This window comes from Nycticebus coucang, chromosome 17 (assembly GCF_027406575.1).
Source record: "Nycticebus coucang isolate mNycCou1 chromosome 17, mNycCou1.pri, whole genome shotgun sequence".
Lineage (NCBI taxonomy): Eukaryota > Metazoa > Chordata > Mammalia > Primates > Lorisidae > Nycticebus > Nycticebus coucang.
Genome location: NC_069796.1, coordinates 55,235,076 through 55,262,421, shown reverse-complemented (window position 1 = coordinate 55,262,421; position 27,346 = coordinate 55,235,076). Strand labels below are relative to the sequence as shown.

Here is a 27,346-nt window from a genome sequence, read left to right as displayed (position 1 = left end):
CTCTCTAATACATTAGAAACATTTTGATGGGATGGATTGGTTCTAATTCTACTCTTAGTACATTACTATAAAAATAGGTTTATACATATCTAAGGCCTACCCACATGTGTCTAAAGTATATTTATTTCTCCCTTGATGACACTTGGTTATTCTGGAAACTACTATCTGTTTTTTACTATCTATAAACCAAACACTTGGTTTTATTGGCCAAAGAGCTCTACTTTAGAAAGAATTAAATTGGGTAACGTTGGTATTCAAAAGTTGATCTGACATAAATCCAATCTGATATCTTAAATTTCATTATATTTCTGGAAAAATTGAGGTAGAAATGATTAATAACTAAAAAAATTTTAAGATCAGTTAAAGGACAGATCAATAAATTGGACCTTATTGAAATGAAAAACTTTTGCTTGTGAAAGATTCTGTGAAGACCTTTAAAAGATAAGCTGCAGACTGGTTTGCAAGTTTGTAAGTCACATATTCCACAGGGGACTTGAATACATAAAGAGAAGCAGGCACAGTGGCATGTGCCTTTAGTCCCACCTACTCTGGAAGCTGAGGGGGGAGAATCACTTGAGCCCAGGCATTTGAGGCTGCACATGAGCTATGATTGTGCTTGTGACTGGTCACTGTACTCCAGCCTGGGAAACATGGGAGAACTCATCTTTAAAAAAAAAAAAAATATATATATATATGTATACATATATATATATTTAGGTATTTCAAAGTCTTTATATGTGTACATATAAGCATATGTACATTTACAAAATTTTTACATATATAAAGACTTCTCAAAACTTAATAGAAAAACTCATTAGAAAAATGGGCAAAAGATACAAAGATATTTCACTGAGGAGAAAGATGGCAAACAAGCACATGAAGAGATGTTCAGCATCATTAGCTATTAGAGAAATGCAACTTAAAGCCACCAAGCTATCAGAATGGTGCAAGTAAAATGCAGAGACAATACCAAATGCTGGTGAGAATGCAGAGCAACTTGATCACTCATACATTGCTTGTAGGAATATAAAATGGTACAGCTACTTTGGAATAGAATATGGCAGTTTCTTATGAAATAAAATATGTACTTACTGTATGCCCTAGCAATTGTTCTCTTGGTCATTTATCCCAGAGAAATGAAAGCTTATGTTTTCACAAAAACCTGTATTTGAACTTTTATAGTACTTCAGTCCCAAAGTGAAAACAGCCCAGATATCCTTCAATGGGTAAATAGATACACTGCATAACATGGAATACAATTCAGAAATAAAAAGTAAGGGACGATGTGCACAACTTGAATAGATCTCCAGGAACTTATGCTGAGTTAAAAAAGTCAGTCTCAAAATTAACATACCATATCATTTATATATCATTCCATTTGTATATCAGTGGCTATCACTAAACAAGGATAGCATAAGGGATCTATACATGTGATAAAATTTTGCAGAACTAAGTACACATGAATGAGTGCATGTAACATTGGTGAAATCTTAATAAGATTAGTGGATTGCATCAATGTCAGTTGTGATGTTATGCTATAGTTATGCAAATTATTAGCATTGGGAGAAACTGAAGATGTATGGAATCTGTGTATTATTCCTTATACTTGATGTGAATCTATCATAATTCCAACCTAAAAAGTATAAACGAATAATTTATACCAAAAAGCCTATATAATTTTTTCTTGGGCTTTTATTTTACCAGGCGATGTTCTAATCATGTCAGATAAAGATGACACAGAGACTCCAGTGCTAACTGAAGCTGTCCCCATCCTTGAAGACAGAAACTGTGAGCCAGCCAAGAATTCTGAGTGTGTTGACCAAAATGCCAAGTCAGGGAGTAAATCAGAACCTGTAGGTTGCACTCGGAAAAGACCAGAGGCCAAACCTTCCAGTGACCTTGAGACTTCAAAAGTTCTCCCTGTTCAGGTATCATAGGCTACAGACTAAATAGAGTATTAAAATACTGGGATTTAAAAATATTGTCATTAAAAAGGAATTTGGAATTAATACCAGTTTAGGATTGCAACCATGAAATACAGTTCTCAGTTCTGTAAAGGCCTTTATGAGTAGTTTGAGCCTTTTCTGTATGGTACTTAAACATACTGATAGCATACTTGTATATCTTCATTCAAGCAATACATTTCCTTAGGGAAATAATATGTATTTGTTCACCCATACTTTTGGCTCATATTTAGATAATTTTTCTATACATTCTGATTCTCTAATTTTTCCATTTTCTTTTTCTTTCTGTTTTTCGGCTCACTGTGAAATTAGGAGACTATATCCAAAGATGTACCCCAGACTGGATGGGGCTATTGGGGCAGCTGGGGCAAGTCCTTACTCTCCTCAGCCTCAGCTACAGTAGCCACAGTAGGTAAGGTCATCAGTCATTTAGTTATTTTTTATGTATATTTTGCTATGTGTATTTGCATCTGTGTTACAAATGACATTATTAATAATTCTTTCTTTTGTGTTTATTCAAAGACTTTATAGTTTGACGGTGCATTGGTAAAGATAGGCTGATGTATGTTTCCTCTAGAGTTGCAGCATTTTTTAATTAAGAGTTTGAAATCTGGGAATTATCAATGTAAACCTATTCTTTGGTGATAGTTAATTTAATTTTTTATAAGGAGATAGTCCTTATAAATTAGTTATATATTTTCAAAATAGCATGTCTTCTGGTCATAAATGATTCAGATTACTTGTAAGTTTGATTTCTGGTTTGTTTGGTGACTAATATTATCATTTTTCTCATTAGGGCAAGGTATTTCAACCGTCATTGAGAAGGCAGAGACTTCCCTTGGAATCCCTAGCCCCAGTGAAATTTCAACTGAAAAGTATGTCCCAGGTCAGTATATGGAAACATCAAGATCTAGAATTATGGATTGAAATGGAGTAGTTGAGCTCATTTTTCAGTAATTATCAAACATCTGATACTCAGGGCATCATGGGACTATAGTGAGAAAGAACATTTGGAATCTTTAGATGCTGTTAGACATCTGTGTCCATTAACCACCCAGTGTATCTCTTCACTTCACTTTTCACATCTATGAAATGGGGTGATATTTTATTTCTCAAATAAGGCTATGAATACAGAATGTAAAAATTGCTTAGCATTTTGTTTGGCATAATTGAGCAAGAGACAATAAATGAATCTCTTATGGCACAAAAATATTCTGTAACATTTTAGCTTTGAGAGTGTATGTTTTTGTGTATTCACACTTTTATGAAGGTATTCTAGAGATTTGTCTTGATCAAACAGAAACCTACTGTCATCTAAACCATAAAGGATAGAATTATAACCAGATATCAAAGGGCCTGCAACTAGAAATAGAAAGTTTTTCAGGTTCTGGAGTGCTCTGTTTCTTAAGGTTTTATTATCTCTCACTCTTGATTCTTTAGGCTGATCTCGGTAATTTTTTTTTTTCTTGAAGCTGACTGACTTTCTTTGCTTATCTTCCCATCTCTTCAATTGCCCCTTCAGAGACTAACAGGTATCAGTTATTTTCACTCCTCAGTTCCTAAGGAAGAGAACTAGGTTGTCATGGGTTCATGGGTTGATCACATTATTTAAACATGACTGCAAAGAACTATGTAAGTGAATTGGGGACATTGTGCTTAGTGATGCCTGCATCAGTTAGACTATTTTGACTGCAAATCACAGAATATATGACTAAAAGTGAATTTATTTTTCTCATTTAAGAGCACTAGAGGTAGGTTGATACAGAGTTTGGTGGCTGAATGATACCAGGGTTCTTGGTTGGCTTCTCTACAGTTTTCTTTCTTGGTTTCTTTATGGTTGCCAGATAATACTGCAACTACAAATATAGTGTTCTAAAACAACTGTCCTCAAAGTCAGGAATTAAGTAGATAGGGAAGTGTCATTTCTCCTTGTGTATCTCTTTTTAAAGAGAAGAAAGTTTTTTCAGCAATCCCCAGCATGGCATACTTCTTCGTTAGCTGTTACATCATAAGGAGGATCTCATGTTCTTGAGGTAGCAGGTAGAGATGATGGGAGAATAAGTTTTGGACATTATTAGGAACTTTCAGATTAGGAGATGGGTTTAGCAGGCAAGGAAAAAGGGAGACTAACAGGCATCAGTTATTTTCACTCTTCAATTCCTAGGGAAGAACATTAGGTTGTCATGGGTTCATGGGTTGAATACAGAAACAGCATCCATATGATGCTGAATATGGGAACAGCATGGGTTCAAAGAGGCTTTGAATATGGAAACAGCATCATCGTAACACTTAAAGATGACTACCACACAGGACAATGTTTTAAGATGGTTTCTTAACCTAATTATGTGTCTACCTAATTTTCAGGTATTTAATGAAGTCTGTCTACTTTGGTAGGAAGTCAAATGTTGTCCAAACTAACATCTCTGGGGCTTGTTTAGCCTACAGGTCCATGGTAGTTCTTTGCCTAGACTTGTAGAGTCTCCCAGTGCCTCAGCAATGTTGTATTTAGGGAAAGACACAGGGGATGAAAGTGAAAGTTTCTTACAACTTTTTAACCTACAAAGTTTAACAGTTAAATTCATGAACTCATCCTAAAAAAAGTGCCACATACCTCATTGCTGAATATCACTATGATTGCCTTTGAAATACTCCCTTTAGGAAGCTATGCCCCCATGCCAGTGCCTAATTCCCCCTTCAAAGCAATTTTGGAGCTTTTTCTGAAACGACCATCGGAGTTGTTGTGGAATGAGGTCTGCCAATTAAGTTTGTGAACTTGCCATCATGTACTTATGTTGGCAGCACTATATAAGCAACTTACTAAGTTTTCATAGCCTTGATTCATATATCAGTGTCTCACAGCTGTATTCATGTTGACATGTGATGGTGTCTTGCTCAGTGGTGTTTCATTATTGTGAGTTTTTGTGTGTCATATGATAGCTCTGATGGTCCTTCTAGGAAAAGAGTTCCAAAATTGCTTTGAAGGATAGACTAGGCACTGGCATTGGTCATAGCTTCTCAGGGGAGTACTTTAAAGGTGACCATAGTGATATTTAGCAATGAGATGTGTAGGACTTTGTTTAGGACAAGTTTGTGAACTTAATTGTTAGCCTTTGTGTGTAGCTTTCTCGTCTCCAGTTTTCTGACATGCGGATTCCAGCTGGACTCTCTATTTCCTCCACTCATTGTGGTTGCTATTTCCTGTTTGGGTTTTCCCTCCCTATGTCATGGTCTAGAAACCTCTTCTAGATAGAATGCCAAGCCAGTTGTAGGGTTCACTTTGTTTTTGTTCTTACATGGACCAAAGTCTTATACTGTCCATGATGTCCAAAGATAGTTGTTTTTTGTATGTTGCAGTTTTTTAGTGGTAGGAGGGCAAGTCCAATACCAGTTAATCCATAATGTCTAGAAGCAGAAGTCCTTCCTCTAATGGAGTATTTGATATAATATAGTTAAGGTTATATGGCATAATAGTTGTTCTCGTGTAAGATATTTTTAAAGTTAATAGAATAAAATTTTTTTAAACATAGCTTTGAATAATAATGTATGTCTATTTGATTCCTACTAATATGCATAATTTTCTAGTATAAAATTTAAAATAGACTGGATTTTATTTTCCCCCTGAGATAGAGTCTTGTTTTGTTGCCAATGCTGGCGTGCAGTGGCCCAATCATAGCTCACTGTAACCTTAAATTCCTGGGCTCAAGTGATCCTTCTGCCTCAGCCTCCTGAGTAGCTGGGATTACAGGCATGCACTACCACACCTTGCTATTTTTTTAAAAAATTTTTTACAGAGACAGGGTCAGGGTTTTTAACCTACATGGTTTGACAGTTAATTTCATGAACTCATCCTAGAAAAAGTGCTATATACCTCATTTTTTAATATCGCAATGGTTACCTTTGAAGTACTGTGTTGCCCAGCTATGTTGCCCTGGCTCGTCTAGAACTCCTGTCCGCAAGTGATTGTCTGGTCTTAGCTTCCCACAGTCCTGGAATTATATACATGAGCCACTGTGGTTGTCCTTAAAATAGGCTAGATTTTAAAAAATGAGGTTTATCAAGTTATAACTTAAATACAATAATACTTCTTTTAGGTATACAGTTTTATGTGTTTTGATAAATATGTACAGTTCTTTTTTAAGTTTTTTAGAGACAGGGTCTTGCCCTATACCCAAGTACTATGTATGGTCATAGTACATAGTGATTATATAGGTATAGAATATTTCCTACATCTATACAGGCAATTGAGATATATGAGTATTGTTATTACTCCAACAAAGTTCCCTCATGCCCCTCTGTAGTCATTTCATTCTACCTACTACCTGCTCTTGTCGATCACTGATTTGTTTTCTGACCTTACGGTTTTACCTTGTCCAGAAGATCATAACATTGGAATCATACAGTATATAGCTTGTTGTTGTGTCTGTTGGTAGTTTGTTCAAGACTGGGTTTTACTTTTCAAATGACATGAAAAGAAAAAGCTGCCTATCTTAGCTTTCATTTTAAAATAAGCAAATGGTTTAAAGTAATAATAAAAGAAAGGGCTAATAAGGCTTTGTGTTTAGGGAGCTGGATCTAATTTTTAAAAATTTACATAGATGCAAATAAAGCAAAACAATTAATGGACCTTCCCTTCATGTCAACACATACCTTCCCTCTGTAGGAGAGACAGATGCCAAAGAGAATGAAAACTCTTCTCCAGGGGCTGGGCCATTTGGTGTATTCTCAACCATCTCTACTGCAGTTCAGAGCACAGTGAGTAAGAAATGCAAGTGGCCTGCTCCCTTTCATTATTATAAGGGATTCGTGTATCTTTCTCCCTCTTTTCTTTGAAAAGCCCTGGGGATTGATTAAAGGAGTTCAGATCACTGAAAATTAATCACTTTTATCTTAAGGATAGAGTGAGAGCTGCTTGAAAACTTTCTTTAAATCAATAAAGAAGAGAATAGGGGATGAAGACTTTCAGGGAGGCAATGTACATATTTTATCGACTAGAAATTCTTAGTTTGATGGCTCTAGAATATGTCTCAGCCCTGCAAAAATATTTTTCTCATAATTGTATCTTTTAGGCAAAGGGGAAATGTGATCTTTATATTAGATACTTATAAAACTATAGATGATCAGAAACATTTTTAAAGGATTATATAGGAAGCTTAGTATCTTCCCTACATGAGGATAGCTAATACTTTTATTTTGAGACAAAGTCTCACTCTGTTGCCCAATGCTAGAACGCTGCGGCGTGAGTTTTCCAAACTCACAGCAACCTCAAACTCCTGGGTTCAGGTGATTCTCCTGCCTCAGTACCCCAAGTAGCTGGAACTATAGGTGCCGGCTAGTTTTTCTATTTTTAGCAGGGACAGGGTCTCCCTCTTGCTCAGCATAGTCTTGGACTCGTGAGCTCAAGCAATCACCCACCTTGGCCTCCCAGAATGCTAGGATTATGGGTGTGAGCCACCACACCTCGGCTCTAATGCTTTTTTTATTTTAACTTTTTTTTGAAATATAACATTCATATAGAAAAATGAAATCGTAAGTGAATTTTCATAGCGTGAACACACCTAGGCTGAGAAACATTGTAGTATATCAGATGCCCCACTTTGTGTCCTCTCCTACTCTTCTGTACCTCTCCCTCTTCACTGAGATAATCACAATCCTGACTTCTGCTATCATAGATTAATTTTACTTGCTTTTAAATTTTATATAAATGGACTCACAGTGTATATTCTTTTGTTTCTGGCTTCTTTCTTTGTCACATTTTATTTATTCATGCCAGTTATTGAGCATCGGTAGTTTCCAGTTCATAGCTCTTACAAACCCATGTAGTACTGTGAATGTTTTTGTAGTCTTCTAATGAACCTCTGAATACATTTCTGTTTGATGTGTAACCATGAATGGATTGCTGGGTCATACAGTTGTGGTAGATATTGACAGTTTTCCAAAGTGGCTATACCTATTTACATTCCTACAACTAGTATATGATTGTTTTGGTTACTTTACATTTTTGTCAATGCTTGCTATTGTTAGCCACTATTTTTATATAATAAAGACATGCAGGTTGGTTTTTTCAATATTGTTGTAATGAGGTTGCATTTGTTTTCAGGGAAAGAGTGTTATCAGTGGGGGTTTGGATGCCCTGGAGTTCATTGGGAAAAAGACAATGGATGTAATAGCAGAAGGAGATCCTGGATTTAAAAGAACCAAGGGTCTGATGAACCGAAATTCTACACTGTCTCAGGTACTGATTGTCTTACCTTTTTACTTCCTGTTTCTGTTCTGATCTGTATTTTTGCTTATGTTAATTTGGGACCTTGTTAGTGTTTCTTTCTCAAGGATTTTCAGTGATTTTTTTCTATTAATGCTTTTTTGAGGAGAAGAAGTGTGATGAGAGCTCTAATGGTTAGAAAAAATGCCTAGCACATTTTTTCTTCCTCTTTCCTTTCAACAAGAGCCTCCATCAGTGCACTGCAAAGTGCTGAACTCTGTCAGAGTTGTTTATTAGATTAACATTTAAATCACTTTCAGAGAAATACTTGGCTTCTTGAGTGTTATTTACAGTGTCTAGGATCAAATTATGTGTGATCTTTTTTTTCCTGCAGCTCCTGAGCCTATCAGATTTGAATTGCAATGCCAAGAATGAAAGGATAGTCCTCTGTAACATAATCTGTCTCAGCTTTGCTTTCTTCAACTCTCAAAACTCACCCTTGAGCTCTCATTACTAGTTGCAATATAACGCTTCTATCTCATTTTAGGTTTTACGAGAAGCGAAGGAGAAAGAAGCGTTAAGGACCGCCAGTGAGGTTACCATGGAAACAGACAAGAAAACTCACTATGGACTACTCTTTGATGAATTTCAAGGCCTTTCACATCTAGAAGCTCTGGAGATGCTTTCCCGAGAAAGTGAAATAAAGGTAATTCCAAACCTAATCCTAAGTGGGAAAAGTCTTCCAGCGAAAGAATGCTGCATATTTTCTTTTCTCTTTGTACAATTGGGATATGAAATGTATTTCAGATGGAGGTTTGAGAGACTCCTCTGGAAACACTATTCTAAAACACAGAGACTAATGTTTGATTGAACTAATTGCTAAAAATAGAATGAGTCAAGTATTATTTCTTAGTATTTAAACAGAAAAGGACAGTAACAAAGAGGTCTTAATAGCATGTCTGTTACTTTTTTTCACCTTGGTCTTTTTTTATTTATTTTTTTATTTCTTTGGCTTAAGCTACCAAGAAATCTGTTGACTTACACTGCTAATTTGTATGCAGTTACTTCGTACCTTTTAATTGATTCAAGATTATTTTATCTTTTTCTAATTTCTAAGCCGTTGTTAAGCTCTAATAATTTCCAGACATCTCTGGCTTGTATTATTTTAGAAAGCACAAATTCTACCTGCATTTCAATAACTAGCCTCTTGTGTTAAGGTTCTTAAGGAATAACTTCCTAGCTGCTGAGCTTATTATTTTGTATTCAATTTGATCTGTAGTCTATTCTCCATCTGAGAATGTTTTTCTTGTTTTTTCATATATCCACAACTTTTTAATTATTGTCTCATATTCATTTAGGTGAAATCTATCCTTAATTCTCTGAGTGGAAAAGAATTAGAGACTCTAAAATTTGAATTACAGCAACTCAAAGAAACATTTTCCCTAGCAGAGTTTTGTGATGAAGAGGAAGAAGAGAAAAAAGGTAATATGAAAATTTAGCATCTGAGTAGAGAGAATATACAGTGTTTTTATGCAGTGCATGGTGCTTAGTAAATTTGCTATTTTCCTTTTTTGTCAATGAGAATTTCTGTGCAAAGTTCTCTGCAGCCTTGCTCTTGACTAGGCGTTGATAGGGGCAGTTGGCCTTATGCCCTTGGTCCCCTCAACTCCTCCAGGCCAAACTCTTTGTAGCTTCTCCAAGTCTGATCTTATGACTCACATCTCTGCCTATTTTTGCAGTTACAGAACTGCTCTTGTCAAATTCTTGACTCAGTTTGGTCATCTTTATAAGCTTTTATGCCCATGCTTGTCTGACTCCTATGACCCCTGCCACCATCTTGAATTGAGCCATGCAGGGTAGTTACCCAAAATGATAGTTTGTCTTTTTCATTTTCACAAGTTCTTTTATCCCACAACCTTAGAAAATGTAAATGGAGAACTATTTTTGTAAAATTATCAGGAAATGAAGTGGCTTATATATAAAGTATAATTTCTGTGCAACTAAATCGTAAGCTCTAAGAGTTGTTTTGTTTTAACATCTTGGCTGGAAATATTTCTAAAGTACACACTAACTGAATTTTTTAAAAGGTAGAATCTAATGAATACAATTTTGCTTCTTCTTGATAAAATGATAAGTTATAAACATTAAAAATAAGTGGAAAAGTTCCTTCAGTTTCCATCAAGATACAGGACCAAACACCCATGTGGTAGATTAAATCAATAGTCAACAAAGTGTGGTGTGTAGAACCTTTCAGAGTTTGTCAGAGATATTTGACATTTGTTTTCAGAGATATTATTTACTAAAAATTTTTTAAAAATATATTCTTTACTGTTTGACATTGTACCAGTTTCATTTAACCTTGTCCTTGATGTAGCAGTAAAAATTATTTATTTTTGAACCTTGAATACACATTTTTAAAATGTACTGTGTGATGCATACTGAAGTATGATGGCTGTCTCAAGGAAAAGCATCTATACTGTTTAGTTGAACTTCTTACTTTTTTATGGGATGCCATTTTCACTTTAAGGATAATAGTCATATAGACTATTCAGAATAGGATATTTGGTTTACATTTTTTAAAAAAATAAATGAAGTGAGTTTTTAACTTCATGGAAAGCAATCAACTGGATTTTTGACTAATGATACAAATTAAAACTAAGTATAAGTTAGAATTTATAAAACATATTTGCTACTGTCAGGCTTCCCAGTCCTTCCAGGCTCTTCTAATGAAATCAGTGGTAGTAGTAACAAATATGATTTTTGTTTTTTGGTACCTCTGGTATATAAAACTTATATTCAAAAAGCTCTTTGGAGTTCTCAAATAGTTTTAAGAATATGAATAGATTCTGAGACTCAAATATCTGAGAACTGGTAGATTAAATTATTTTAAATTGTAATGCTTTTAAAAATATTTCTGATTGCTTTTTAGAATTATTTCCTTCTGTGCATTTATCTGTCCATCTTTTACTTTTCTTCATTATCAGCTTGTTTCTGATATCCCCTGAATCACTTCTGTTTTTCTATTCCTGATCTGCTGTAGATGGGAAACCAGATAACCAGTATTTATTTGGGTTGTCTGTTAAAAGAAAAAAGCTCTCAGTGAAGGTGTTAGGGTCTTTCCAGGACAGAAAAATATAAATTTGAATGTGTGAGTTCTGCACAGATAGCAACTTCTTTTTTGTTTCTATTCGTGTTTTGGATTATGTCCTAAGAAGTCAGAATGGCTGATTGTGTAACATCTTGCTAAATGACATCTTATTCTATGTGAAGGTATTGGTCCTGATTAGAAAATGGTTCTTAAATGTTTACATTTTTAAAGCTGTCCTGAAGTACTGAGAAGGTAGCGCACAGCATGGTGAAAAAAAGGATGGGTTTTGGAGTTAGACTTGGATTCAAAATCAAGATCTGCCATTTACTAAGCCATAAGACCCTGTGTAGTTACTTAACACTAAGCTTCTGTTTCCTCATCTATAAGAATGGTGTGCCAATTCCTTTCAGGTCTTTGTAAGGACTAAATGAAATACTGAATGTGTGGCACATAGTAAATACTCAACAAACGCTGGCTAATATTATTTTCATTATTAGAAAGGCAGATGTAAATAGATAAAATTCTGCATTTTAAAAGTTTCACTTAGCAGGAAACCTAGAAATTAATATTGATTTCCTTAAGTTGACCTATTGCTCTAACGAAGCGCTGGTAATGACAGTCCCATTATGTATGAACTTAATTTATTTGTACATAGTGCCATTAAGAGTATTTGTTCATTTTACTCAATATCTAGTTTTTTCATATTAATAGCAATAAAAAATTCCAGTCTTTAAATACTGTTTAGGACACTCTTAAGAATTTTTCTAAATAGATGGATTTGTGTCTTTGAGACTTTTTTTCTCCTACATGTTCAGCAGAGATCAGAACTTTGAAAAGATAGCATTGAATTTGCCCCAGCCCTTTCTCAGTAGTTTTGGTTGAAAACTACGTGACCTTGATGTTTAATTATATCTTAATTAAGATGTTTTTAAAAAGCAGTGCTAGCAGAGGGGAAAGGAAACCTATTTTCATTTTCCATCAGCATCCTCAGACTTTGCCCCTTTTATGCACTTGATGCCGTTCCTCAGAAGGAGTCTTCCTGCTTGTGGAATCCTTCCAATGCACTAGCCCTATCTCCTTTCCATCTTTACGTACTTTTATTCAAATACAACAACTACTTCTATACTTATTTCTGTGGAAAGTATATGACAGTGATAGCCAAACATTTCTTTTTTTTTTTTTTTTTTGTAGAGACAGAGTCTCACTTTATGGCCCTCAGTAGAGTGCCGTGGCGTCACACGGCTCACAGCTACCTCTAACTCCTGGGCTTAAGCGATTCTCCTGCCTCAGCCTCCCGAGTAGCTGGGACTACAGGCGCCCGCCACAACACCCGGCTATTTTTTGGTTGCAGTTTGGCCGGGGCCGGGTTTGAACCCGCCACCCTCGGTATATGGGGCCGGCGCCCTACTCACTGAGCCACAGGTGCCGCCCGATAGCCAAACATTTCTGATGATAACCCTTAGCAGTAACATTTTTTTGAGTACTCACACGTATATATAGATATTTGAATGATTATAAATCATATGCATGTACTACCATAAAAGCATATTATTTACATTTTAAGATGTACCCTACAATATAATTTTTAATAGAATGAGATAAATACAAATAAAAGATACATTATTTTTCTCCTGTACTCCATTGGATTATTTTTTTAATCCATTTGTGTACCTGCATCCCATTATGGATTCAGATTCATCCCTTGTGCCTGAGTAACTTTTTTTTTTTTTTTTTTTGAGACAGAGTCTTACTCAGTTGCTCAGGCTAGAGTGCCAGGCCATTAGCCTAGCTCACAGCAATCTCAGATTCCTGGATTCAAGTAGTGTTCCTGCCTCAGCCTCCCAGGTAGCTGGTATTAGAAGAGGTGGAGATCTCACTTTTGCTCAGGCTGGTCTCAAACTCCTGAGCTCAAGTGATCCTCGGCCTCCCAGAATGCTAGGATTATAGGCATGAGCCACTGTGCCTGGCTCTTACATCTTATTGGGGAAAACTCCTATCTAATAGTCAAGTTTTATATTTCAGATTGTAGGATATTAAGAATTGTTTAGATGAGTTATATAGGTCAGAGTTGTATCAGTTAGTGAGATCAGGTTTTCTCAAACCCTATTATGTAATACCTGAGATCACTAAACCATTTTTGTCTTAAACAAAAAGGATATGGATGTAGAGAAGAGCCTCACTTTTTTTCTTGGGGATATTGGGAAGGATACCAGGCATGAAGCAGGAATAATTTGCTCTGGCAAGCCATGGACTGGTGAATTAAGAAATACTTGTAGAGATTGTACATATTTGAAGGTTTCAGTGTACAGGAACTTTCCTGGATTCTATGTTACAAAGAAGCTTTGGACTGGGCCTTAAAGGAGGAAACGGGTAGGATTTGAATGAGTGGTGAGGGAAAGGGAGCATTTCCTGACATTTGTTTGGATGTGTTAATTGTTTTGTGAACTTGACTTATCCTTTGCTTGTATGTTTCTCAAGTTCAGATGTTCCATGTTTCCCATCATCTCCTTACCGGGGTAACTCTAGCAGTTTCTTTATCCTTTCAGCATGATAGGAATTCCTTTTTCTTTTCTTTTCTTCTTATCCACCATTATCTCTTATTTGGATTCTAGATTATTGTCACAACCTTCTGCCTCCTTTCTTGTTCCCTTTCTAATTCATTCTCCACTCAGAAGCCAAAATGATCTTTTTAAAATTTAAATTTGATTATGTCTATCTTGCCTTAAAACCATTCAGTGGCTCTTTACTCCCTTGAAGTTTGAATTACTCAATATGGTTTATAAGGCCCTTTATGATCCAGATCTTACCTTTCTAGCTTCATTTCACCTGTTTCTCTGCCCTTACCTCAGATGTTCTCCACCACATTGAATGTCTTGCCACGCTTTTGTCTACCTCTGGTTCCTTGTACATTTTTTCTCTACATGAAACTTCCCATTCTTCTGGCTAACTTGTACTCATCTTTCATGTTCCAACTTAAATTCTGCTTCTTAGAAGCACATGCGCAGTACTGGCTTAGTATTCTGCCATCACTGCTTGTCCATTCAGGCTCTGAGATGTACTGCAAAAAGTGTAGGATTTGGACTAGGAGTGGGAGGGCCAAGGTTTGACTCTGTTTTTGTTATGAGATCTTGGGGCAGTCACTTAACATCTTCAGATTCCCATTGTTTCATCTCTGAACTGGGATAATGACACCTTTCTCACATACTCATTCAAGCACTAATTGATGTAATGTGCACAAAAGGGTTCTGAAGTACTAAAGCACCATGCTCATGTAAATTACTGTTGCTGCTGTTCTTACTGCTCCTGTGCTCCTGCTACAGCTCCTGTACTCTTTCTCCCTGCCCTCTTCCTTGTGGTCCTCAGCAGTCTTTTTTGAGTGTTTATATGAGACTTGGTTTTCTAGGGGATGAAGATTTCACCAAAGAGATAACAGAGTTGTTTTCCCAGCTACATGTCTCCTCCAAACCAGAGAAACTTGCCAAGGTAAGTTATTATTTTTTGGTGATTTCCATTATTTTACTTGTAAGAATTTAGTGTATAAAGAGCATAAGACTGTAAATTCTTGGCAGTGGTCACCTAAAAATCAAGGGTACATTCTTAGTATACCCAGAAGGGGTTCCATACCTTCTACTTATCTCCTGCTCCTGCAGCTTAGTGTGTTGAAGCCACATCTGCTCTGCAGCACTTGTCCCATCATCATCTCTTTTCATTTGGAATGCTTTGCATGTCTAAAAACTTACTTTAGCCCACAGTATTGGTAAAGTTGGCAATGCTGACCAACCTCATGATATCAGTGGGCAAGCCTGTGTCTTAGGGGTCTGAATGGTTCAGAGATGTGGCCCTTGCCCATGTGGTTTGGAGGTTGTCATTTATTATAGCCACATGACTCAAATAATGACCACTTGGCATTTGGAAATGAGGGAGTACTATGATCAAGGCCTTCATCTTTGATGGTGACTTTTGAATTATTTCACACATCTGGAACCTGGAGGGACTTTACTCTAAGTGGTTTGGGAAGTCCATTTCGAGACTACTACCCACGTAACACACATGTCAATACCTATATATGGGACAATATTTTCTGGGTCATTGGCTACTTTCTGTCTCTTCACTAGCATCTCCCAATTTTGAGAAACATTTCAGGGCCATTAGCAACAGATGCGCATTGCTTCTCGGCTGATAGCTGTTATACAGTCAGTCCAGAAAGCTTTTCAAACCATCCTAGGCAGTGTGTCTCCCTTATCTCAAAGGCAGCCTTTTACTATAGCACCTTCCATCTTGTATCATAGTGTTTTTGTTTTGGAAATTATATCAAATTTAGAAAAAGTTACAAGAATAGTGTAAACAACCTTCATATACTTTTTATACAAACTAACTATTGTTAACCTCATTTATTTAATCATTTGTGCTTGCTAATATGTTCTCTCTCTCTCTACACCCCACATACACACTTATATATACATATCATTATTTTTGTAACCATTTAAGAGTAAGTTGAAACATTATAGCTCTTTACTCCTGAATATTTTAATGTATATCTCCTAAGGATAATGATATTCCCTTATATAACCATACTGTGGTTATCAATTTCAGTAAATTTAATATTGATACCATATTTTTTTGTTTAATCTATTGTCCATATTCCAATTTTGTTAATTGACCCAATAATGTCCTTCATATCAAATTTTTTTCCTTTGACACTGGAGCCAGCACATAATCATGAATTGTATTTTAGTCTCCTTTAATCTCAAATAGTTTTTCAGCCTTTCTTTGTTTTTTATGACATTGGCATTTTTGAAAAGTGTAAGCTCCCCCTGCTCCTTTTGAAAAGCAGAGCATTCCTCATTTGGGGGTTTTATATGATGTGTTCTCACAGTTAAAGTCAGTTTAAGCATTCCTGGACAGAATATAAATTTTGGGGTATCTTGCCTAGGGTATCACATCTAAAGGCATGTAATATCAGTCTACCCCTTGCTGTAGTAATGTGTTGTCTGATTTCTCTCTTTAGAGTTAGGATTTATTTTCCTGTGCTACTAATAAACTTTCAACCTTTACCATAAAAGCAATCTACAAAAACAACTTATAATTTTATTTTCTGCTCCTCTATTTTAATTTAATTTTTGAATATAGAATATTAACACACACTCTAAAAGTGAAAACTCTACAAAAAATGAACTTGGAGAAGTGTTACTCTCTCTCAGTGTCCTTCTATCTTTTTCATAGCACCTAACAAGTTATCTAGCATAATAAAGGTTTATTAAACACCTAAATATAAAGGAATCAAGTTGATTTCTGTGAGGACATCAACAGTGAGCATTTATTGACTATGAGCCAGCTACTTTGTAAGAGCTTTGTGTGTATGAATACATTTAATCTTTACAGAAATCCTACATTATTCTCACCCCATAGATAAAGAAGTTTAGGCACTGGGCGGCACCTGTGGCTCAAGGAGTAGGGCGCCGGTCCCATATGCCGTAGGTGGCGGGTTCAAACCCAGCCCCGGCCAAAAACCACAAAAAAAAAAAAAAACCCAAAAAAAAAAAAAAAAAAAAAGAAGTTTAGGCACTGAAAGGTTAAACAACTTGCTCAAGGCCATGTAGGAAGTAAAAAGTAATAGAATTAGGATTTTAAGGACAAATTATGCACAGATTCTGCCTTGAGGAAATCTAAGATTTAGAATAGGAGGTAAGATACAAATGTTTTTTAAAACTATAATAAATTTATGAAAATACAAACGCACAAGGTTAAGAGAAAAAAGTGCTAAAGAACAAATGTGTTAACTTTTGTGTGAGAAAAAGATAAGTAAATATAACTGCTTATCTTTACAAAAAGAAACACAGAAAGGATAAGCCAGAAAACAAAGTGAAACAACTAAAAGGAGAGAGGTAAAGTCTCCATCTTTCTTTAAGGCTACATATATTCCATGGTGTACATATACCACAATTTATTAATCCATTTGTGGATCGATGGGCACTTGAGCTTTTTTCATGACTTAGCAATTATGAATTGGGCTGCAATAAACATTCTGGTACAGATATCTTTGTTATAATGAGATTTTTGGTCTTCTGGGTGTATACCTAGTAGAGGAATTATAGGATTGAATGGCAGATCTATTTTTAGATCTCTAAGTGTTCTCCATATATCTTTCCAAAAGGAATGTATTAATTTGCATTCTGACCAGCAGTGCAAAAGTGTTCCCTTTTCTCCACATCCACGCCAACATCTCTGGTCTTGGGATTTTGTGATATGGGCTAATCTTACTGGAGTTAGATGATATCTCAAAGTAGTTTTGATTTGCATTTCTCTGATGATTAAGGATGATGAGCATTTTTTCATATGTCTGTAGGCCATGCGCCTGTCTTCTTCAGAGAAGTTTCTCTTCAAGTCCCTTGCCCAGCCTGCGATGGGATCATGTGTTCTTTTGTTGCTTATACGTTTGAATTCTCTGTGGGTTCTGGTTATTAAACCTTTGTCAGAGACATAACCTGCAAATACCTTCTCGCATTCTGAAGGCTGACTGCTTACTTTACTTACTGTGTTCTTGGCTGTGCAAAAGCTTTTTAGTTCTTCATCAGGTCCCTGTAGTGTATCTTTGAAGCTGCTTCAATTGCCTGAGGGCGGGGAGGATCCTCCTCATAAAATACTCGCCCAGACTGATTTCTTCAAGGGTTTTCCCTGCACTCTCTTCTACTATATTTATAGTTTTGTGTCTTAAGTTTAAATCTTTAATCCAGTGAGAGTCTATCTTAGTTAATGGTGAAAGGTGTGGGTCTAGTTTCAGTCTTCTACAGGTTGCCAGCCAGTTCATCTAGCACCATTTGTTAAATAGGGAATCTTTCCCCCACTGAGTGTTTTTAATTGGCTTGTCAAAGATCAAATAACGGTAAGTAGCTGGATTCATCTCTTGGTTCTCTATTCTGTTCCATACATCTACCTCTCTGTTTTTGTGCCAGTACCATGCTATTTTGATTACTATCCATTTATAGTATAGCCTGAGGTCTGGTAGCATGATTCCCCCTGCTTTGTTTTTATTTCTGAGTAATGTCTTGGCTATTTGAGGTTTTTCTGATTCCATATAAAACGAAGTGTTATTTTTTCAAGATTTTTAAAGTATTACAGTGGACCTTTAATAGGGATTGCATTAAAATTGTATATTCCTTTGGGTAGTATGGACATTTTAACAATGTTGATTCTTCCCAGCCATGTGAGCGTGGTATGTTTTTCCATTTGTTAACATTTTCAGCTATTTCTTAGAGTTTCATAGTTCTCTTTATAGAGATCTTTCACGTCCTTTGTTAGATAAACTCCCAAATATTTCATTTGGCACTACTGTGAATGGAATAGAGTCCTTAACTGTTTTTTCAGCTTGACTATTGTTGGTATATATAAAGGCTACCGATTTATGAATGTTGATTTTGTAACCTGAGACACTGCTGTATTCCTTGATCACTTCTAAGAGTTTTGTAGTAGAATCCCTGGTGTTTTCCAGATATAAAATATCATCTGCGAAGAGTGAAAGTTTGATCTCTTCTGACCCTATACGGATACCCTGGATCGCCTTTTCTTCCCTAATTGCAATGGCTAAAACTTCCATTACAACGTTAAAGAGCAGTGGAGACAATGGGCAGCCTTGTCTGGTTTCTGATCTGAATGGAAATGATTTTAGTTTAACTCCATTCAATACGATATTGGCTGTGGGTTTGCCGTAGATGGCCTCTATTAGTTTAAGAAATGTCCCTTCTATACCAATTTTCTTAAGGGTTCTGATCATGAAGGGATGCTGGATATTATCAAAAGTTTTTTCTGCATCAATTGAGAGAATCATATGGTCTTTGTTTTTTAATTTGTTTATGTGCTGAATTATACTTATTGATTTACATATATTGAACCAGCCTTGAGACCCTGGGATAAAACTGACTTGGTCATGATGTATAATTTGTTTGATGTGTTGCTGGATTCTGTTCGTTAGGATCTTGTTGAATATTTTTGCATCTATATTCATTAGTGATATTGGTCTATAATTTTCTTTTCTTGTTGGGTCTTTTCCTGGTTTGGGGATCAGGGTGATGTTTGTTTCATAGAACATGTTGGGTAGTCTTCCTTCTTTTTCTACATTTTAAAACAGGTTGAGTAATATAGGTACTAGTTCCTCTTTAAAGGTTTGGTAGAATTCTGACATGAAACCATCTCGTCCTAGGCTTTTTCTTTTTAGGGAGATTTTGTATGGTTGATGCTATTTCAGAACTTGATATGGGCCTGTTCAACATTTCCACTTGATTCTGGCTAAGTCTTGGAAGGTGTTGTGCTTCCAAGTATCGGTCAGTTTCCTTCAGATTTTCATATTTCTGAGAATAAAGTTTCTTATAATATTCATTAAGGGTTTTTTGAATATCTGAGGAGTCTGTTGTTATTTCATCTTTGTTGTTTCTGATTGATGAAATTAGAGATTTTACTCTTTTTTTCTGGTTAGGTTAGCCAAAGATTTATCTATTTTATTGACCTTTTCAAAAAACCAACTTTTTGATTTATTAATCTGTTGTATTATTCTTTTGTTTTCAATTTCATTTAATTCTGCTCTAATTTTGGTTATTTCTTTTCTTCTACTGGGTTTGGGGTTGGAATGTTCTTCCTTTTCCAGGTGCTTGAGATGTTCCATTAAGTTGTTAACTTCCTCTCTTTCCGTTCTCTTGAGGAAGGCTTGCAGTGCTATAAATTTCCCTCTTAGGACTGCCTTAGTGGTTTCCCAGAGGTTCTGATAATTCGTGTCTTCATTGTCATTTTGTTCCAAAAATTTGGCAATTTCCTTCTTAATCTCATCGCTGACCCAGCTATCATTCAGCATAACATTATTTAAATTCCATGTTTTTATATGAGTATGCAGATTTCTGTTGTTACTAAGCTCAACTTTTATTCTGTGGTGGTCCGAGAAGATGCAAGGAATAATTTCTATTTCTTTAAATTTACTGAGGTTAGACTTTTGACCTATGATGTGATTGATTTTGCAGTATGTTCTGTGGGCTGATGAGAAGAATGTGTATTCATTTTTGTTGGGATGAATTGTTCTATAGATTTGTGCTAAATCCAAATGTTGGGTGGTTAGGTTTAAATCTAAAATTTCTTTGCTCAGCTTCTTATTGGAGGATCTATGGAACACTGCCAAAGGAGTTTTGAAATCTCTGACTATTATGGAACTGGAGGAAATCAAGTTGCTCATGTCTGTTAGATTTTCTCTTATTAATTGAGGCGCATTCTGGTTTGGTGCATAAATATTAATAATTGAAATCTCATCATATTGAGTATTACCCTTGGCATATATGAAGTGAGCATTCTTATCCTTCCTTTCTTTTGTTGGTTTAAAGCCTATTGTATCTGCAAATAGAATTACAACACCTGCTTTTTTCTGATTACCATTAGCCTGAAGTATGGACGACCATCCTTTCACCCTTAGTCTATATTTATCTTTTAAGGTAAGATGTGATTCTTGTATGCAGCAAATATCTGGCCTGAGTTTTTGTATCCAGTCGGCCAACTTGTGCCTCTTTAGAGGACAGTTTAAGCCGTTCACATTAATGGAGACTATTGATAAGTCTGGTAAAATTTTGGGTATCGAGTTTTTCAAATGTCCAGTGGACATTTTTAATCCTTTCGCCACTGTGGAAGTTGGAGTTTGATCAAAAGTTTCTGAGTGATTTTATTTTTGTGGTAGAGGATTGGGGTGGTCATTGTGGAGGACAGGTTAGAGAATATTCTGAAGAGCTTGTTTGGTTATGGCAAATTTCTTCAATGTATGAATGTCATTAAAGTATTTAATTTCTCCATCATAAATGAGACTCAGTTTAGCTGGATACAGGATCCGGGATTGAAAGTCATTTTGCTTTAGGAGATTAAAAGTCGATGACCACCCTCTTCTCGCTTGAAAAGTTTCAACAGATAGATCTGTAGTCATTCTAGTATTCTTCCCTTTGTAGGCAATGGATTTCTTACATCTGGCTGCTTTCAGAATTTTCTCCTTCATATTAACTTTAGTGAAGTTAATTATGATATGCCTGGGCGATGTCTTATTCTGGTTGAGTCGTGCTGGGTTTCTGAAACTGTCTGCTATCTGAATTTCAGAATCTCTTGGTATTTCTGGAAAATTCTCTTTCATAATTTTATGGAGAAGGGCCTCTATGCCTTGTGAGGGCACTTCATCAGTTTCAGGGATTCCAATGAGGCGGATATTAGCCTTCTGCGAATTATCCCAGAGCTCTCTGAGAGAATGATCTGTTTTTGCTCTCCATTTCTCTTCTTTGAGAGTTTGGGAGCGTTCAAAAGCTCTGTCTTCATTGTCAGAAATCCTTTCTTCTGCTTGCTCCACTCTGTTACTGAGGGCTTCTACTGTATTTTTCAGATCTTTGAGGGCTGCAAATTCTTGCTCCAGTGTGTCAGAATCCTTGGTGGTTTTGTCTTTAAATTCGTTAAATTCGTGAGACATTTGAATTTCTCCTCGAATTTCTAATTCTGACGTTTGAATTGCTGCTTGAATTTCTAATTCTAAATTTTCCTCCATTCTATTAATCTTGTTTGCAATCCAAATTCTGAATTCGATTTCTGACATCTTGGCCAGCTATTTATTAATGGGATCTTCAGTTACATCTGTCATATCTTTCTCTGGGGGGGGTTGATCTATTCTGGTTATTCATGTTACCAGAGTTTTTGTGCTGATTCTGCCCCATGATTATTTTATACTGTTTGACTTTTCCCCTGGACCTTTGTCGAGGACCCATACGATGCTATGGCCTGAGAAACTGGGGACCTGTTTGGTGTGGTGGGCTAAGTGGCTCTGTCTTGTTTTCAGCTGGTCTCTGTCTGACCCTAGTGAAACAGTTACTCTGGGTTGAAGTCTCAGCTGTGGAGAAATACCAGCAATTAAGTCACCCCGTCCCCCACAGGTAACAATTGGAAAAGGAAAATCAAACCTTCCTACAACCACACACCCGGGACACCACTTGGATAGTCCTCAGGTGATTGACTCAGTTCAAAAGGTCCAAATCAATTGTCTCAGTTGGCACTTGTCTCAGGTGGGAGAATTTAAAAGGTCTCTGGCAACTAGATCACAGGGGTCTGCTAACAACTGAAATATGACTTGCTTTGGTGCTCCATGAATTCAGGAGGACCCACCCAGCAAATTGATCAGTCTGGGAAGGTTGATGCCTCCTTCCCCACCTTGCACCTCTGTCACACTCAGTCACTGATAACCCCACAAGGCTGTGACCCAGTTGCCTCCAATGAGGAGATACTCCAGGGGTTCGCACCTGCCTGAGTCACAAGGAAATCTATGTGTGCTCATCCAGGCCTCTGCTCTTTGCCTCTGTCTAGCAGGGGGAGGTGAGGCCTGGCAACCTCGGGCGCTTGATGGAGGGTGGGGGGTGTTCATTCAGTTCCAGCCCTACCCCTGATTGATGTTACTGCCGGAACAGAACAACGTTGTGGGAATTTGTTTCTGTCCCTCCTAAATTCCCCTGCAGAAGAGAAGCTATTTTGAGTTCCCAGAAACTGCGCCTCAGGCCCTGTCTTTGTTCCTGCAGGTTTGTATTCACAGCACTGACAGTATTCACAGCACTGTTAGGTGTCAGTTCTAGCTTCCTGCCTTCCTTTGTCTAGAGGCTGATGATCCCCTGAGGGCCGGGTGTGTTATAGGCTCAGTAAAGCGGTCCACTGTGTCAGCCCCACCCTGGAATCTGCGGCTCTGCACGTGGGTTTTCTAGTCCCTGTGCTCCACCCAGGCCAGTACCGCCTCAGGCAAACCCTTTACTCACGGGGCCTGCGTTTCCATCCCAGATCTGTTCTGTGGTGGTTGCCACCTGAGAAGATGCCTGGCCTCCTCTGCTTGCCCAGAGAGACAGGGGGTGTGACTTTGGAACATCTGGGGGTGAGCCCTATTCTTGCCAAAAACGGCTGGTGCTGTGCACCTAAGGACACCGCTGCTCTGGTGTGGTTCCCTCTCAGCCAACTGTCCTCTCCTTACTCCTGTGCTGCAGAATCAGCACTGACCAGCTGCAGTCCAGGCCCTGTCCACACCCCTCGAGAAATCACCCAAGAATTTGGACTCCTCGGGGACAGGCCTCTAGCCCTCAAAGTGAGAGTGGAGGGGAGTGCTGGGAGCTCAGAATTGCAGGTAGAGAATATATACAATTTTATACAGTTTTATGCCTGTCAGTAGAATGCCATGGCACCCTAGTAGGGGAGGTAGGTCCGGTTTTTAGAGGGTCTCTCCTGTGGAGTGTAGTGGGAGGACCTTTGAACTCTGCTTGTTTGTTTGTGGGGCACTCCGAGCCGTTCTCATGGGGGAGTGGACTCCTGTCCACTTGGTGATGGATTTTGTACCTTTTGTTTGTATCCTTGGGGTTGCAGCTTGCCTCAGTGGGTTTGATGTGTGTTCTTCAACCTTCTCTCTTGGTGCAGCTCTAATCCACCGGGCTACTTGCTAAATTTCTGTCCTTTAACTCTCCTTGTGGACAGGAGCCTCTGTGGAAAGCTGGCTTCAGTCAGCCATCTTGTCTCTGCCCCTTAGGATTTTTTTTTTTTTAAGACAGTTTCACTTTGTCACCCATAGCTCACAGTAATCTCAAACTTTTGGGCTCAAGCAGTCAATCCTCTTACCTCAGCCTCACAAGTAGCTGAGACTCGTGGCTTTATTCTTAGGTAATCTTTTTTTTTTTCCAAAGGGTGGTAACATGACCACTCTCAGTTTAGGATGGCTTTTTTTTTTTTTTTTTTTTAGTAACTTCTATAGAAAGACTGCTTCCTTTTCCTAATAAATTTACCAAATGTTCAGGGCTGATGCTGGTTGACCATACTTGGGTCACTTTTCTATACATGAGCTGATTACTATGTGAACAGGGAGATTAACATTCTTAGTGGCTATACTTGAATCATGTGCCAATCCTTAGAATCAGAGGATTGAAACAGCTCCACACAAATCACATGAACTAAGAATATCTAGAATCTACTGCCAAAAGAAAGGAGATACGGATGCTGGCCTGGTAAAAACAGTAGATATTCTCTACAGTATAGCAGACACTGGTGTGCAAAGGCAAATGTGACACTCTAATTATCCTGTCATACGGAGTTTAATTAGAAAATAGAGATATGGTTAATCTAGTATGTTTTGATAAATTCTAAATTCAAGAAGTAACCAGTAAATTTGGTAAGTACTAAATTAAGTTACCTGGAAGAAATTTCACCTGGGTGGAGGATTGAAAGAATGAGGGCAGTACAGGCCATTATCACTAGACTATAAAATGAAAAGTGTAAGCAACGAGGTTAAAGAAGTAGGTAGAATCTATGCCATTTAACTTCTTACATCATGAGAGAGAGTGTGATTGATCTAGTTTATGAGAAGACATTGAAGGAAACAAGAACAGGTAGCTCTGGGCTTGAGATTGATCACTGGTGGCATTATGGAAGATGGATTTAAGATGAACCAGATCAGAAACAGGGAAACTAGTCATAATGTGGACCTTAACTCACATGATGATAGTAGGGAGAGGTACCACGGTAGGAAGAGAAAGAAGGCAGTACAGATTAGAGAAATTATCTTGGGTAAAATCAGACCATGATTGATGATTGACTAGGTAGGAAAAAATTCTAAGATGGCTCTTAAATTTTGTCTCAGGTGACTGGTATATGATAATACGTCTAAAACTTTGGGAAGTAAAAGAGGATGAAATCTTTGGGGGTGGGAAGAGAAGGATGACAAGTTCAGATTTTTTACAGGTTTTATATGCAGTGCATGCAGAGTATCATACTACATGTGTCCAGTAAGCATTTGGAATAAATTGTTTTTAGAAGTCAGGGCTAGAAACAAGGATCTAGGAGTTAGCAGCAGGTCAGGGATAGTTAAAAATCACTGGAGTAGGATGGATAAAGGTTCTTAAGGAGAGAGGTGTAGAATGAGTGCAGTCAGGAGTCAAGACTGGAGATTCATATAATGCTGGTGTTTAAGGGATTGGCTGAGTAAGATCAGACATGCAAGAGACTGAGGAAGAATGATCATGAAAATAGGGGGAGAACCAGAAGAGAATGGTATTACAAAAGCCAAGAAAACTAGAAACAACACAAAGATTCGTTGTCAGGAGGATGGATCAGTAGCAGTATATACTGACATGCATTGCTTAATGGCATATGTTCTGAGAAATGCATCATTAGGTGATTTTGTCATTATTTAAACATCTGCTTCCCATCTTTAGTTAGAGTGTACTTACATAAACCTAGATGGTGTAGCCTACTACACACCTAGGATATAAATGTAGGCTACAAATCTGTACATATTACTGTATTGAACTCTGTAGGCAGTTGTAAGTTAAGTATTTGTGTATCTAAACATATCTAAATGTAGAAAAGTTACAGTAAAAATATGGTATTATCGTAGGGGATCACTTTTATATATGTAGTCCATTGTTGACTAAGATATCATTGTAGGGTGCATGGCTGTATATAAAACGAAATACCACATAGCAGTCTATAAGAATGAACTACTAATACATCCAACAACATAAATCTGACAAGCATTATGTTGTGTGTAAAAAGCTAGGCACAAATTAGAGTGAACTTATGGTTCCACTTCTATGCATTTTAAGAAAAAGTAAGATTAATTTATAGTGAGCAGTAGAGTAGTTGTCTTTGGGCAAGAGAAAGGGGACATGGTTTGAGCTGTATTGACTAGGAAAGGCCATGAAGGGGCCTTATGGAAGGGAAGGTAATGGTCTATGCGAGGGCTGTCCCAAAAGTATCCAGCCTTATAATGTGAAAAATAGTATTAACAATGGCAATGATGTTGGTGAGCTAAATTGAATTGTTGCTGGACAATAATCTTTTTCTTATTTAGGCAAGAAATAGTGCCCACGAATGGATCAGAAAATCTCTGACTAAGCCATTAGCGGAGAAAGAAGGAGAAGAAAAACAGTCGGAAGCAGAAAATAATGAGCAAGTCAATAAAAATTCAATAGAGGTAGCCAAAGCAACTAAGTTTTTTTTTTTTTTTTAATTTCAAAATATTAAGGGTGTATAAATGTTTTTAGTTACATGGATCGCTTTTGTAATACCTGAATTACAGGCTTTTAATTTCGAGATGTGGGTATCACAATCAGGGACCTAGGTTCGTTCTATTATATTGTGCTGGTGCTCATAATTTCAACCTGGTGATCCATTATTGCAGCATCTTAAATCCAAAACTTTAAGATTAAAGGAGTGAAGAAAAAAGAGAAAGGGTACAGCATGTGTGTTGTGTCATGGGGAAGGTTCCTAGAAGCTGTCACAAGGCACTTTTTATCTAAACCCTTTGGCTCAAACTTAGTCACATGGCATATCTGACCGTAGGGGAGCCTTTATTTTTGTAGCTGTGAGAGCAGCTATTAAGTTATATCACTACATGGAAGAAAAGAATGCTTATTGAAGGGCAGCTATTTCTCCTATTTTCAAAATATTGAATCCTTCAGTGTGAGAGAAGCAAGGTGGTATTTCCACTGGAAGAAAACATGTTTTGTTATGTTTTGTTTTGTTTTTCTATCCAGGATATCCATGCATTTGCAATCCGGAGCCTAGCAGAACTGACTGCCTGCTCAATTGAATTGTTCCACAAAACAGCAGCATTGTTTCTACATGGCAGGAAGCAGGAAGTGATGGCCATAGAAAGGAGCCGAACTCTTTCTCAGTGAGTGTATGAGTAGCCCTCTAAGTAATATAACATGTTGAAACAGTTTCTCAGCTTATTTGCAAGGTTTTAGAAATTTGCCTTTCAACAAGATACCATTCACATTGTACCTATTCACATATTAGACGTTTGTTCATTTCTCTTTTCCTTGAGTCATAAGTCTATATTCTTCACTTGCCCTTTTGATTAACCGGCTAATGCTTTGAAAATTATTTCCTCATAGATTGTTAGTTTTAATAGGAAGGGGATTTGGTATGAGTAAAAATAGAAAACAGTTCTAAGAACCTCAAATCTTAGTAATAGTTATTGAGTGCTAATTGTATGCCAGGCACTGTGCTAAGAAATTTACATGTATCATTTCTAATTTTTTTTAACAATGTTAAAGGTAAGTGATTTCATCC

The 27,346-nt window shown here is 37.1% G+C and overlaps 1 protein-coding gene across 5 annotated transcripts in view; it reads left to right on the top strand.

Annotated features, from left to right (window-relative positions):
* Positions 1-27,346, top strand: part of FAM114A2 (family with sequence similarity 114 member A2) — a 46,419-nt gene that overhangs the window by 2,376 nt on the left and 16,697 nt on the right. For 4 of the 5 annotated variants that reach the window (XM_053566506.1, XM_053566507.1, XM_053566505.1 and 1 more), the window contains 10 exons: positions 1,705-1,928; positions 2,277-2,376; positions 2,761-2,850; positions 6,625-6,716; positions 8,062-8,196; positions 8,711-8,869; positions 9,522-9,645; positions 14,655-14,734; positions 26,121-26,243; positions 26,806-26,945. In XM_053566506.1, coding sequence (XP_053422481.1) covers positions 1,719-1,928; positions 2,277-2,376; positions 2,761-2,850; positions 6,625-6,716; positions 8,062-8,196; positions 8,711-8,869; positions 9,522-9,645; positions 14,655-14,734; positions 26,121-26,243; positions 26,806-26,945 — 1,253 coding nt within the window. In that variant the 5' untranslated portion in view covers positions 1,705-1,718. The remainder of the gene's footprint in view (positions 1-1,704; positions 1,929-2,276; positions 2,377-2,760; positions 2,851-6,624; positions 6,717-8,061; positions 8,197-8,710; positions 8,870-9,521; positions 9,646-14,654; positions 14,735-26,120; positions 26,244-26,805; positions 26,946-27,346) is intronic. The other variant, XM_053566509.1, reaches the window with a different exon arrangement.